Below are 15585 nucleotides of genomic sequence, written 5' to 3' on the forward strand. Positions count from 1 at the left end.
TAAATGTTCCACCATCTTCATGTACTATAACTCTTATCAATATAAAATATCCTTTATATCCCATTTACTGATTTATGCCTTGAATTCTATTTGCTATTTTTGATATTAATATTGCCATCATTGCTTTCTTTTTGTTAGCATTTACACGATATATCTTTATGTCTTCCTTTATTTTCTGTTTTTCCATACAATTTTATTTTAGGGATAGCTTTTGTAAGTAGCATCTAGCTAGATTTTGCTTTTGCCTATCCTAGGAATCTGTATTTAATATGAGAATTTAACTAATTCACATTTTAATGTGATCACTAATATGTTCATTCTCATTTCACCAGCACAAAATTTTCCCTGACAAAAATACACAGCTATTAGTAATGTAGGTTTTGGAGACTGACAGACCTGGTTTGAGGCCTGATTCTGTTGCTTACTAGCTTTGTGACTATACAATGAGTCACCTTCTTCATCTATAAAATGGGGGCTATTAATAGTACCTACCTGAATAGGGTTGTTGTAGAGATGTCAAAATAATGCACTGAAAGTACTTAGCTCAGTGCCTGGCACAGAGAAAATGCTCAATAAACATTGCAGTTATTATTGCTATTGATACTTCTGTTTTTTGTTGTGTGACCATGTACCAAGTATCAAAACTTTGTGACTTAAATCTAGATCTTAATTTTATTCTTCCCAAGCTATGGCTGTATATCTCATCCCAACTATTAGGCATTTCAATTTTGAAACCTCTTTGTCACTACAAACTCAACATGTCCCTTTACAACTGGCATCTTCCTTTATAGTTTCTCTGCTTTTATCAATGGCAGCATTATTTACCTAGTCTCTCTAAATGTTGGTATTATCTTGATTCATATCTCATATCTAGTCAGCCAACACCTGACTTGCAGGTGGTGTTTAAAATGACTCTTGTATCCTTCTTTTCCACTCAATTTTTACTATCACCAATCCAGTGTATCTTCTCATCACCTCATACTTGGATTAGTTTCCTTGATATCAGATTCTTCTAACTACAGTGTATACTGTCACTAAATCAATATTCCCTAAATATCACTTTCATCATATCACTCCTTGCTCAAAAACTTTTAATAGCTTCAGACTTCTGAGACAATTTGTTTTAAATTTCTCTGCTTATTTTCAAGGTCTTCATAATCTGAGCCCATTTTACTAATCCAATTTTGTTGATAATTATACTCCAACATGAAAGGCCCACTCTATTCAGCTTGGCCTCTTCACTGTCCACTCACAAGTCAAGGGCATCCCTGCCTCCAGGCTTCACCCATGGTATTTTTTCCCTCACCTAAAGTACCTTTCCTCCTTCTCTCCTCGCATATGAATACTACATATCCCAAAAAGCCTGGATAAGTCCCACCTAGTCAAGAAATTTTCTTTGACAACTTGATCACTGTCACTGTAAAATACTAATCTAATGGTTTAGTACTTCTTTATATACTGTCTTGAATTGTTTTCTATTAATTTTGTGAGTTAGCTTTGTTTCTCCAATTAGACTTTATACTTTCTAAAGACAGTTCTGGGAACACAGTAGTTATTAAATGGGCACTTGTTAATTGTTTTAAATAAAGAAGAAAGACAAAAAGAAGAAAGACTACCCTACTTCCTCAACTCCTGTGCTTTTGAAGCACTTTAGAGATGTGACCAAAATCCCTAACAGTCTGTCTGGACTTTGAATGATTTATGACAAAGGACTCTTCTCTAATGAAAAGGAATTCTATGTACTTTGGTAGTATAAACAGGCCTTTGGAAGCAACAGCAGAGATACAGAAAGGAAGCAGTGCTTCAGTATTGGCTCTAGTCCTCCAGGAACTGAGAGAACAATAAAGCCTTTCACTCAGTTTCAAGTAAGCAATGTCAGGAAGCCCAGCTAATAAAGGCAAGATAAACTGAAAGGCTTTTTACTTTACCCTGCTAGATTTTATTGCTTCAGTTAGGCAAGCCTTGCAAAGAGAAGTCTGGGAACTTACCTATAAAATCTTGATGCTCCACTGGAGTAAGACAGATGCAGAATATAATATTACTGTCTTTAAAATGAATCGTATTAATAAAGTTTCTGTAAATTGGCCTAGAAACCAATTATCTGAAGTAGCCCCAAACAAGTTATTCTATTACATCTTTTGAATTATAGCTCTCAAACCACCTGAAATAGTCTTGTGTATTGGTTTATTTGTTACATATTTATTCTAAAACATAAGCTCCGTGAGAGTAGAAACCTCATCTGCCTTATTCACCCCATGTATGCCCAGTGCTTTGAAAAGTGCCTGGCACAAAACAAGAGCTTAAAAAAACTACTGAAAGAACAAATGACAAAAAGTAGCTTTCCGGTGACTCTGATTTTGAGGGGCTAACCACATGACTTATTTCAAAAATACATTCGTTCTTTGCCTCATACGTCCTTACCAAGCATGCTGTGTGAGATGGGGAAGGTGATGGTGGGCTGGCCTGTCATTCTCCAGCGGCTACAGAGATAGGAGAGGTCTGTTCTAAGCATTTCCACTATCATCTTGTTGTCCAGAGCCAGGTAGAATTGTTGCTGGTCTATAAACTGAGAAAAAGGAAAATAACAGTTCAGAATAATTTACTCTCACAACTATAAATAATATTTCAAAGTGCTCACATATACACAAGGGTATATAAGATATCACAGGGGCAACAATACCTGCAAATTTAATGCCTAATTCTTCCCAAAGTATCTGGTGGCTTACTGGTACATATAGTAGTTCTGGACCTTTTTAGTGTGTTATAGTTTACAAAGTGTTTTCAAGTACATGATTTTATTTAATTCTAACAACCCAGTGAGGGCTTTTCTCCTTTTTAATAGACAAAAATATAAGGCCAAGAGACACTGAGTAGATTAGCAAAGTTATATGACTAGCAAACGGCAAAATCAGAGATAGAATCTATGGTCCATTATTCTTTCATCTATACCTCAGTTGCACTATTTCAGATGTAAGATGACAAAAGAAAGCTTAAGCTTTCTTTCCAGAAAATAGTTTATCCTCCTATACACACATATAATAAGGCTTGCTATTATAATATGGGTAATAAACATCAGGCTAATAAACAGTGTATAATCATGGCTAAAACATTACTGACATTTTTGTTTAGAAGAGGATATCAGAGGTTTCTAGGCATGTAAAAAGGGCCCTTCCCCAAAACAAATAGAACACTTAATTCAGTAGCTGAATAAAAAAGACTATATTTTGTTTATAAAGGATACAGTATTATTTTAAATCTTTAATAAAGAGTACTTTTAAAAGTACTCCAACATATATAAAATCTTTAATCACTGTTTCTGCAACACCCAGGACTACTCTTGGTAGCCACAGTCACTTGGCATAGCTCTGTGCTTCAAGAGCAATTCAGTCCAACCCAACAAAGATTGGGCTGGTCAAAAAGTTCGTTCAGGTTTTTCCATAACATCTTATGGAAAAACCCGAACGAACTTTTTGGCCAACTTTATTTATTGAGCAACTTAATATATACAAGGTCCCATGAAAATCTGATACTTGTCCCAACTCCACTAAATGCTTTATTTCTATAGTGTTTCTCTTTTATTTCCATTCATCTCAATGCACATTAAAGCTCAGTCCACCCACCTGTGGAGTGAAGGTAAAGATAGTTTTCCGAATGTCATAGAGTTTTGAAGTTCCAAGGACTCCCATGTGTCTGTAGGGTCTTCCACTGAGTTTCATTCTGCTGTTGCATCCTGATATACAATTAAGAAATGGTCAAGGTATTTTTAGTGCACAAATCCTATCAGCAAACATTTTTGTAATAGTTTACACTTCCTCATTGAACAAACTAAGCTCTGTGTCTCAAAATTAGTGTCCATGTTATATACAGGGCCATACTAAGCACTGTGGGGCTTTCCAAGAGAAAGACTAGGCAGTTATCTCTGTTCTTAAAGAAACGTATGCTCTTATAAAGAAGCTAAATCATCTACATGCATATAAAAATTAATAGTTCTATGAATGACAGAATGTTATTATCAATATTCATAAGGAAATTCACAGAATTTCCTTAAAGCCCATGAAAAGTGCAAAAGCTATTCTGATAATCAAACTTTTCAGGGTAAACTACGCCTCAACAAAGCTGAAGAAAAACCTCATCAGTTTAGAGGAGCTTCAAGATGGCAGAAGAGTAAGACGTGGAGATCCCCTTCGTCTCCACAAATACATCAGAAATACATCTACATGTGGAACAGCTCCTACAGAACAGTGGCAGAAGACGTCAGACCTCCCAAAAGGCAAGAAACTCCCCATGTACCTGGGTAGGGTAAAAGAAAAAAGAAAAAACAGAGCAAAAGAATAGAGACGGGACCCGCACCAGTGGGAGGGAGCTGTGAAGGAAGAAAGGTTTCCACACACTAGGAAGCCCCTTCACGGGCGGAGACTGCAGGTGGCGGAGCGGGGGAGCTTCGGGGCCACGGAGGAGAGCGCAACAACAGGGGTGTGAAGGGCAAAGCAGAGAGATTCCTGCACAGAGGATCGGTGCCAAGCAGCACTCACCAGCCCGAGAGGCTTGTCTGCTCACCCGCCGGGGCTGGGAGCTGAGGCTTGGGCTTCGGTCGGATTGCAGGGAGAGGACTGGGGTTGGCGGCGTGAACACAGCCTGAAGGGGCTACTGTGCCACGGCTGGCCGGGAGGGAGCCCGGGAAAAGGTCTGGAGCTGCTGAAGAGGTAAGAGACTTTCTCTTGCCTCTCTGTTTCCTGGTGCGTGAGGAGAGGGGATTAAGAGCGTCGCTTAAAGGAGCTCCAGAGAGGGGCGCGAACCACGGCTATCAGCGCGGACCACAGAGACAGGCATGAGACGTTAAGGTTGCTGCTGCAGCCACCAAGAAGCCTGTGTGCAAGCACAGGTCACTATCCACACCTCCCTTCCCGGAAGCCTGTGCAGCCCGCCACGGCCAGGGTCCCATGACCCAGGAGAACACACGGCGCGCCTCAGGCTATTGCAATGTCACGCCGGCCTGTGCCGCCACTGGCTCGCCCCACATCCGTACCCCTCCCTCACCCCTGCCTGAGTGAGCCAGAGCCCCCAAGTCAGCTGCTCCTTTAACCCCATCCTGTCTGAGCGAAGAACAGATGCCCTCAGGCGACATACACGCAAAGGCAGGTCCAAATCCAAAGCTGAACCCCGGGAGCTGTGCAAACAAAGAAGAGAAAGGGAAATTTCTCCCAGCAGCCTCAGGAGCAGAGGATTATATCTCCACAATCAACTTGATGTACCCTGCATCTGAGGAATAGCTGAATAGACAATGAATCATCCCAAACTGAGGAAGTGGACTTTGGGAGCAAAGATATATATTTATTTTTCCCTTTTTCTCTTTTTGTGAGTGTGTAAGTGTATGCTTCTGTGTGTGGTTTTGTCTTTACAGCTTAACTATTACCATTTGTCCTACGGTTCTGCCTGTCTGTTTCTTTTTTTTATTATTAATTAAAAATTTTTTTTCTTAATTATTTTTTATTTTTATAACTTTATTTTATTTTATCTTCTTTCTTTCTTTCTATTTTTCCTCCCTTTTATTCTGAGCCATGTGGATGAAAGCCTCTTGGTGCTCCAGCCAGGTGTCAGGGCTCTGCCTCTGAGGTGGGAGAGCCAAGTTCAGGACACTGGTCCACAAGAGACCTCCCAGCTCCATGTAATATCAAACGGCAAAAATCTCCCAGAGACCTCCATCTCAACGCCAAGAACCAGCTTCACTCAATGACCAGCAAGCTACAGTGCTGGACACCCCATGCCAAACAACTAGCAAGACAGGAACACAACCCCATCCATTAGCAGACAGGCTGCCTAAAATCATAATAAGGACACAGACACCCCAAAACACACCACCAGATGTGGACCTGCCCACCAGAAAGACAAGATCCAGCCTCATCCACCAGAACACAGGCACTAGTCCCCTCCACCAGGAAGCCTACACAACCCACTGAAACAACCTTAGCCACTGGGGACAGACACCAAAAACGGGAACTACGAACCTGCAGCCTGAGAAAAGGAGACCCCAAACACAGTAAATTAAGCAAAATGAGAAGACAGAAAAACACACAGCAGATGAAGGAGCAAGGCAAAAACCCACCAGACCTAACAAATGAAGAGGAAATAGGCAGTCTACCTGAAAAAGAATTCAGAATAATGATAGTAAAGAGGATCCAAAATCTTGGAAATAGAATAAATACAGGAAATGTTTAACTAGGACCTAGAAGAACTAAAGAGCAAACAAACAGATGAACAACACAATAAATGAAATTAAAAATTCTCTAGAAGGGATTAATAGCAGAATAACTGAGGCAGAAGAACGGATAAGTGACCTGGAAGATAAAATAGTGGAAATAACTACTGCAGAGCAAAATAAAGAAAAAAGAATGAAAAGAATTGAGGACAGTCTCAGAGAACTCTGGGACAACATTAAATGCACCAACATTCGAATTATAGGGTCCCAGAAGAAGAAAAAGAAAGAGTCTGAGAAAATATTTGAAGAGATTATATTTGAAAATTTCTCTAATATGGGAAACGAAATAGTTAATCAAGTTCAGGAAGCACAGAGAGTCCCATAGAGGATAAATCCAAGGAGAAACATTCCAAGACACATATTAATCAAAGTATCAAAAATTAAATACAAAGAAAAAATATTAAAAGCAGCAAGGGAAAAACAACAAGTAACACATAAGGGAATCCCCATAAGGTTAACAGCTGATCTTTCAGCAGAAACTCTGCAAGCCAGAAGGGAGTGGCAGGACATATTTAAAGTGATGAAAGAGAAAAATCTACGACCAAGATTACTCTACCCAGCAAGGATCTCATTCAGATTTGACGGAGAAATTAAAAGCTTTACAGACAAGCAAAGCTAAGAGAATTCAGCACCAACAAACCAGATTTACAACAAATGCTAAAGGAACTTCTCTAGGCAGGAAACACAAGAGAAGGAAAAGACCTACAACCATAAACCCAAAATAATTAGGAAAATGATAATAGGAACATACATATTGATAATTACCTTAAATGTAAATAGATTAAATGCTCCAACCAAAAGACATAGACTGGGTGAATGGATATAAAAACAAGACCTGTATAAATGCTGTGTACAAGAGACCCAATTCAGACGTAGGGACACATACAGACTGAAAGTGAGGGGATGGAAAAACATATTCCATGCAAATGGAAATCAAAATAAAGCTGGAGTAGCAATTCTCATATCAGACAAAATAGACTTTAAAACAAAGACTATTACAAGAGACAAAGAAGGACACTACATAATGGTCAAGGGATCAATCCAAGAAGAAGATATAACAATTGTAAATATTTATGCACCCAACATAGGAGCACCACAATACATAAGGCAAATACTAACAGCCATAAAAGGGGAAATCGACAGTAACACAATCATAGTAGGGGACTTGAACACCCCACTTTCACCAATGGACAGATCATCCAAAATGAAAATAAATAAGGAAACACAAGTTTCAAATGATACATTAAACAAGATGGACTTAATTGAAATTTACAGAACATTCCATCCAAAAAAAAACAGAATACACATTCTTCTCAAGTGCTCATGGAACATTCTCCAGGAGAGATCATATCTTGGGTCACAAATCAAGCCTTGGTAAGTTTAAGAAAACTGAAATTGTATCAAGTATCTTTTCCGACCACAACGCTATGAGACTAGATATCAATTACAGGAAAACATCTGTAAGAAATACAAACAAATGGAGGCTTAACAATACACTACTTAATAACCAAGAGATCACTGACGAAATCAAAGAGGAAATCAAAAATACCTAGAAACAAATGACAATGAAAACACAAACGAAAACCTTTGGGATGCAGCAAAAGCAGTTCTAAGAGGGAAGTTTATAGCAATACAATCCTACCTTAAAAAACAAGAAACATCTCAAAAAAACAACCTAATCTTACACCTAAAGCAATTAGAGAAAGAAGAACAAAAATAACCCAAAGTTAGCAGAAGGAAAGAAATCATAAAGATCAGATCAGAAATAAATGAAAAAGAAATGAAGGAAACGATAGCAAAGATCAATAAAACTAAAAGCTGGTTCTTTGAGAAGATAAACAAAATTGATAAACCATTAGCCAGACTCATCAAGAAAAAAAGGGAAAAGACTCAAATCAATAGAATTAGAAATGCAAAAGGAGAAGTAACAACTGACACTGCAGAAATACAAGGGATAATGAGAGATTACTACAAGCAACTTTATGCCAATAAAATGGACAACCTGGAAAAAATGGACAAATTCCTAGAAATACACACGCTTCCGAGACTGAACCAGGAAGAAATAGAAAATATGAACAGTCCAATCACAAGAGTGAAATTGAAACTGTGATTAAAAATCTTCCAACAGGGGCTTCCCTGGTGGCGCAGTGGTTGAGAGTCTGCCTGCCAATGCAGGGGACATGGGTTCGAGCCCTGGTCTGGGAAGATCCCTCATGCCGCGGAGCAACTAGGCCCATGAGCCACAATTACTGAGCCTGCGCGTCTGGAGCTTGTGCTCCGCAACAAGAGAGGCCGCGATGGTGAGAGGCCTGTGCACCGTGATGAAGAGTGGCCCCCACTTGCCGCAACTAGAGAGGGCCTTCGCACAGAAACGAAGACCCAACACAGCCAAAAATAAATAAATAAATTAAAAAAAAATCTTCCAACAAACAAAAGCCCAGGACCAGATGGATTCACAGGCGAATTCTATGAAACATTTAGAGAAGAGCTAACACCTCTCCTTCTCAAACTCTTCCAAAATATAGCAGAGGGAGGAACACTCCCAAACTCATTCTATGAGGCCACCATTACCCTGATACCAAAACCAGACAAAGATGTCACAAAGAAAGAAAACTACAGGCCAATATTGCTGATGAACATAGATGCAAAAATCCTCAACAAAATACTAGCAAACAGAATCCAACAGCACATCAAAAGGATCATACAGCATGATCAAGTGGGGTTTATCCCAGGAATGCAAGGATTCTTCAACATACACAAATCAATCAATGTGATACACCATATTAACAAACTGAAGGAGAAAAACCATATGATCATCTCAATAGATGCAGAAAAAGCTTTCGACAAAATTCAACACCCATTTATGATAAAAACCCTCCAGAAAGCAGGCATAGAGGGAACTTCCCTCAACATAATAAAGGCCATATGTGACAAACCCACAGCCAAGATCGTCCTCAGTGGTGAAAAACTAAAACCATTTCCACTAAGATCAGGAACAAGACAAGGATGCACACTCTCACCACTATTATTCAACATAGTTTTGGAAGTTTTAGCCACAGCAATCAGAGAAGAAAAAGAAATAAAAGGAATCCAAATTGGAAAAGAAGAAGTAAAACTGTCACTGTTTGCAGATGACATGATACTATACATAGAGAATCCTAAAGATGCTACCAAAAAACTGCTAGAGCTAATCAATGAATTTGGTAAAGTAGCAGGATACAAAATTAATGCACAGAAATCTCTTGCATTCCTATACACTACTGATGACAAATCTGAAAGTGAAATTAAGGAAACAGTCTCATTTACCATTGCAACTAAGAGAATAAAATACCTAGGAATAAACCTACCTAAGGAGACAAAAGACCTGTATGCAGAAAACTATAAGACACTGATGAAAGAAATTAAAGATGATACAAATAGATGGAGAGATATACCGTGTTCTTGGATTAGAAGAATCAACATTGTGAAAATGACTCTACTACCCAAAGCAATCTACAGATTCAATGCAATCCCTATCAAACTACCACTGGCATTTTTCACAGAACTAGAACAAAAATTTTCACAATTTGTATGGAGACACAAAAGACCCCGAATAACAAAAGCAATCTTGAGAATGAAAAATGGAGCTGGAGGAATCAGGCTCCCTGATTTCAGACTATACTCCAAAGCTACAGTAATCAAGACAGTATGGTACTGGCACAAAAACAGAAATATAGATCAATGGAACAGGATAGAAAGCCCAGAGATAAACCCACGCATATATGATCACCTTATTTTTTGATATAGGGGGCCAGAATACACAATGGAGGAAAGACAGTCTCTTCAATAAGTTGTGCTGGGAAACCTTGACAGCTACATGTAAAAGAATGAAATTAGAACACTCCCTAACACCATACACAAAAATAAACTCAAAATGGATTAAAGACCTAAATGTAAGGCCAGACACTATCACCATACACAAAAATAAACTCAAAATGGATTAAAGACCTAAATGTAAGGCCAGACACTATCAAACTCTTAGAGGAAAACATAGGCAGAACACTCTATGACAGAAATCACAGCAAGATCCTTTTTGACCCAGCTTCTAGAGAAATGGAAATAAAAACAAAAATAAACAAATGGGACCTAATGAAGCTTAAAAGCCTTTGCACAGCAAAGGAAACTATAAACAAGACGAAAAGACAACCCTCAGAATGGGAGAAAATACTTGCAAATGAAGAACTGACAAAGGATTAATCTCCAAAATTTACAAGCAGCTCATGCAGCTCAATATCAAAAAAACAAACAACCCAATCCAAAAATGGGCAGAAGACCTAAATAGACATTTCTCCAAAGAAGATATACAGATTGCCAACAAACATATGAAAGGATGCTGATCAGCATTAATCATTAGAGAAATGGAAATCAAACTACAATGAGATATCATCTCACACCGGTCAGAATGGCCATCATCAAAAAATCTACAAACAATAAATGCTGGAGAGGTTGTGGAGAAAAGGGAACACTCTTGCACTGTTGGTGGGAATGTACATTGATACCGCCACTATGGAGAACAGTATGGAGGTTCCTTAAAAGACTAAAAATAGAACTACCATACGACCGAGCAATCCCACTACTGGGCATATACCCTGAGAAAACCATATTTCAAAAAGAGTCATGTATCAAAATATTCATTGCAGCTCTATTTACAATAGCCAGGACATGGAAGCAACCTAAGTGTCCATCAACAGATGAATGGATAAAGAAGATGTGGCACATATATACAATGGAATATTACTCAGCCATAAGAAGAAACGAAATTGAGTTATTTGTAGTGAGGTGGATGGACCTAGAGTCTGTCATACAGAGTGAAGTAAGTCAGAAAGAGAAAAACAAATACAGTATGCTAACACATATATATGGAATCTAATGAAAAAAAAAAAGGCCATGAAGAACCTAGTGGCAAGACGGGAATAAAGACACAGACCTACTAGAGAATGGACTTGAGGATATGGGGAGGGGGAGGGGTGAGATGTGACAGGGTGAGAGAGTGTCATGGACATATATACACTACCAAACGTAAAATAGATAGCTAGTTGGAAGCAGCCACATAGCACAGGGAGATCAGCTCGGTGCTTTGTGACCACCTAGAGGGGTGGGATAGGGAGGGTTGGAGGGAGGGAGATGCCAGAGAGAAGAGATATGGAAACATATGTATATGTATAACTGATTCACTTTGTTATAAAGCAGAAACGAACACACCATTGTAAAGCAATTATACTCTAATAAAGATGTTAAAAAAAATTCATCAGTTTAAAGATGGCATACTAAACTGGAAAAGTGAAAAAAGAGTGCATCTTGATCTCCTTCAACAGCATAGTACTAACACATTTTATTCAATGGGAAAACACATTTTATCCAAATCAGTCAAGTTATTTTAATATTCTTATGTCTGATAGGAAATTTTGTGGAAGCTTACAGTAAAATTTGCTTTGCAGAGGAGCTACTTTGAAAACTGTGAAAAGGGGGGAGACTTGAACTATCAGACAGCTACAAATGTAAGGCACAATTCTGATGAAAATTTAAATAGAATATATACATCATGTGTCTCAATATCGTCTATGTGTGTATATACGTATGTATGTGTATACACACATGTGTGCACATTCACACACATCCACCTTATTTCCCTGAGTATAAGATGTCTTCTTTTTATAGTTTAGCATTCTGAAATTAGAATATACCTGTCAGTTGATGTCTGTGGTAAATGTAGTTGAATTTCTTTCTGTCTTTCAAAAGGCAATTATTACATCTTACAATGCCTCTTACAATGAGGAAATATTTCATTTATTCAGACACATTTTTTCCTCTTATAACATAGGATAACACTATACACATTGTTCCCAAACTCTTTTTCCCAAAAATGTATATTAAATATCCTTTCATGTCAGTACTGACAGAATTAGTACTACTGTTTTGGGGGGGCTGGAACACACTTTTCTTGGGGATTTCATTTTTGCCCTTTCTTTATCCTAAGTATGATACTTATCATATATGCCACATTTTTAGTGTTGCTTCCATCTTAGGGACAGAACCAGAGAGCTGTCAGTGCCTTTGGCCATATTCCAGTGTCCACTCTATAAAACACACGCTTTACCTGAGACTGATATCATAAGCAGGTTTATCCACTGTTCCCTCCATTTTGTTTCTTTTTTATTATGGTAAAATATACATAAAATTTATCATTTTAACCATTTTAAATTGTTCAGTGGCATTAAGCACATTTGTAATGTTGTACAACTATTACTCCCACCCATCTTCAGAAAATTTTCATCTTCCCAAACTGAAACTGTACCCATTAAACAATAACTCCGCATGCTCCCCTCCTCCCAATCCCTGGCAATCACCATTCTTTCTGTCTCAATGAATTTGCTTACTCTAGGTACCTAATATATGTAGAGTCATACAATATTTATCCTTTTGTGACTGGCTTACTCCACTTAGCATAATGTCTCAAGGTTCATACATTTTATAGTATGTGTCAGAATTTTATTCTTTTTTTAGGCTGAATACTACTCCATTGTATGTATATACCACATTTTGTTTATCTTTTCATCCATCAATGGATGCTAGGTTTTTTAAAAAATTGCTTATAGTATAATATACATAAAGTACATGAATCTTAAATGTAACATTTGATGAATTTTTACATAGCAAACACACAACCTAAATCAAAATATGGAACATTATCAGCACTGCAGAAGTCTCCTTTGTGCCCCTTCCCAGGTATTAACGTCCCATAGGCCCCAAAGTTAACCACCATTCAAACTTCCACCATCATAAGTATGATTTGTCCATTTTTGAGCTTTATATTAATAGAATCATACAGTATCTACTTTTTTGTATCTGGTTTCTTTCACTCAACATTATATCTATGAGATTCATCCATATTATTGTACATAGAATTAGTTCATTCATTTTCATTGCTGTATAATATTCCAGTGTATGAATGTATAATTATTTATCCATCCACTTGTTGACAGACATTTGAATTTTTCCTCCAATTTTTTGTTATTATAAATAAAGCTCCTATTAACATTCTTGTTGTTTGGGAGGTCCCAAAGATCACCTCCAGGTTTGGTGATTCGCTAGGATTCACAGGACTCAACATAGAGCTATACTAATGGCTAAGGTTTATTACAGCAAAAGGATACAAAGCAAAATCAGCAAAGAAAAATGGTGCATGGTGCAAAGTCCAAAGGAAACCAGGCACATGCTTCCAAGACTCCTCTTCCCAGTGGAGTCGCACAGCACATGCTTAATTCCTCCAGCATCAAATTGTGACAATATGTATGAAATGTCTACCAAGGAAGCTCATTAGAGACTCAGTGCCCAGTGTTTGTTTTTAATAGGGGCTGGTCACATAGGCACCCTCTGCCTAGCATGCACCAAAACCCCAGACTCTCAGAAGAAAAGCAGGTGTTCAGCATAAGCCATACTGTTTGCACAGTTTAGACACAGTAAACCACCCTTATCATTCAGAGGATGGTGAAACCCTCTCAAAATCCAAGTCCCCAGATGCCAGCCAAGGGCCAATCTTGCAAGCAGGCCTTTCTAAGGATACATTCTCAGGCCTGCCATGTGAACTCTTCGTACAGCCCACCCCCTTGGCTCCTGGCCAAGGTGACTTTGTCAGTAGGACCCTACACAGTAGAGTGAGATCAACCTGCAGTATTGTCCTCAGGGGTCTTAGATTGAGCCAGATAAAAGAAATCCATTATCATAAACATGTATCTTCCAAAACCAGGTGGCTTCCTCCTTAAGCTTCCATAATTAACCCTTTATTTTTTAACCTGGCTTGAGGCATCAATCCAGGCACAGCACAAGCCTGTTCAGTAAACTGAAGCTGACCTGAATGCCTTCCAGGGCTGAGGCAGTGCCATGATAGTCAAGGCTCACTGACAAGTACAGTTCCAGAGGGCACATGCAGTACGTTGGTCAAAAAAAAGTTTACAATTGTTAGGGCATCCCAAGGAGGACATACATTAATTAGGCAGTTTAGGCTAACAGAATCCCTAATGTGGCTGACCTCCCACCGTGAGGCCTCCCACCCTAGGGTTTCCAATCCAGTCCAAAAAATTCAGTTCAGAACTTGGTTTCAAAGAGAGTGTTTCCTGAAGGCAGCTGGATCCAAACAATTTTGTTTGTTCATAGCACCAGTTCATATGCCTTCCAAGTGTAGACGACATGTGGAGGTGCTGAGTGGAAGGTGGAGGAGCTGGGGTCACCACCTGCTGTCTCAGAGTCAGCTCTGTCAGATCTGACCTTAGGCTCAGCAGTCAGTTTGAATTCAAAGTACTCTCAGCAGCAGGGAAGACAACACGTGCTTTTATTAGGGAGGAGGGGAAAGCTTCCAGAAGCAGTCCTAAAAATCAAAGATCATTAATGTCCTCACCCTTCACTCATGCCTCCCCAGGTGTTTTGTTTTTTCTCCAGTGTTACAAAATCTGTGTGACCCATTTAGCTGTTATAGTTGTACGACCATCCTCTCCTCTCATCCACACCTTTTGTCTAGAAGACTTGTATGTAAGAAGTTTAAAAGCATTTTCAGAGGCAAACATTTTTATACAACTTAATCAGAAAGACATATCATGTCCAGGAATTGGTCAAGATGAAATCCTGAATTTTCAAATATTTAAAAAATGGGTTTTCATACTTCCCACTCCTTTCATCCTGATCATTTATCCAGTGAGCAGCCTAGAAAAGATCACTCTCTTTATGGGGACAGTTACGTTTAATAAGCACACTGCCTTACTAAGGTTTATGTATCAGGAGGAAGGGCAAGTAAGTAGAGTCAGGCTATCAGTCTATTTTAAGCTGCAACTAATCTAGAAAGTCAAACACAATCATCAACAGCAGTGACACAGCCTCAGAAAGGATCAAGAGTTTGATCTGTCAGGAGTGGGGGAGGGGGTCACATTCCTCATGCTAGGCCCTCCTCCAATTTTCAGCTTTTGCAGAAATCACATGTTAGGAATGCAATCAGCTTTTGTATCAGAAATATACAGCCAATGAGAGGATCAATTTCAGATGGTCCCATCAGAGAACAAGACTTTTCCTGTGGGCATCTGCAACTCAACTGACCCAAATGGTCCAGCCAGCACCAGGGGCGGTTTCACAGTTTAGGATCACAAGAGGGGTGATCCAAATCTGCAATAATCCAAGTCTGAGTTCATTTAAAGTTCACGTAGTTCATTTAGAGTTCATTTAGTCTGTGCCTCCTTTCAGTTCAGCACATCTGGTGCTGATGTGGGAACAGTCTATAGCAGACCTTACCAGGTTTCAGCTGA

The 15585-nt window shown here is 38.8% G+C and overlaps 1 protein-coding gene across 4 annotated transcripts in view; it reads right to left on the minus strand.

The window, feature by feature from the left end:
* Window positions 1–15585, minus strand: part of PHKA1 (phosphorylase kinase regulatory subunit alpha 1) — a 139147-nt gene that overhangs the window by 43451 nt on the left and 80111 nt on the right. For all 4 annotated transcript variants that reach the window (XM_059910137.1, XM_059910136.1, XM_059910135.1 and 1 more), the window contains 2 exons: window positions 3621–3730; window positions 2422–2566 (listed from right to left, as the gene is read on the minus strand). In XM_059910137.1, the coding sequence (XP_059766120.1) occupies window positions 2422–2566; window positions 3621–3730 (255 nt within the window). The remainder of the gene's footprint in view (window positions 1–2421; window positions 2567–3620; window positions 3731–15585) is intronic.

Source organism: Balaenoptera ricei, chromosome X (genome assembly GCF_028023285.1).
Source record: "Balaenoptera ricei isolate mBalRic1 chromosome X, mBalRic1.hap2, whole genome shotgun sequence".
NCBI classification, from domain to species: domain Eukaryota; kingdom Metazoa; phylum Chordata; class Mammalia; order Artiodactyla; family Balaenopteridae; genus Balaenoptera; species Balaenoptera ricei.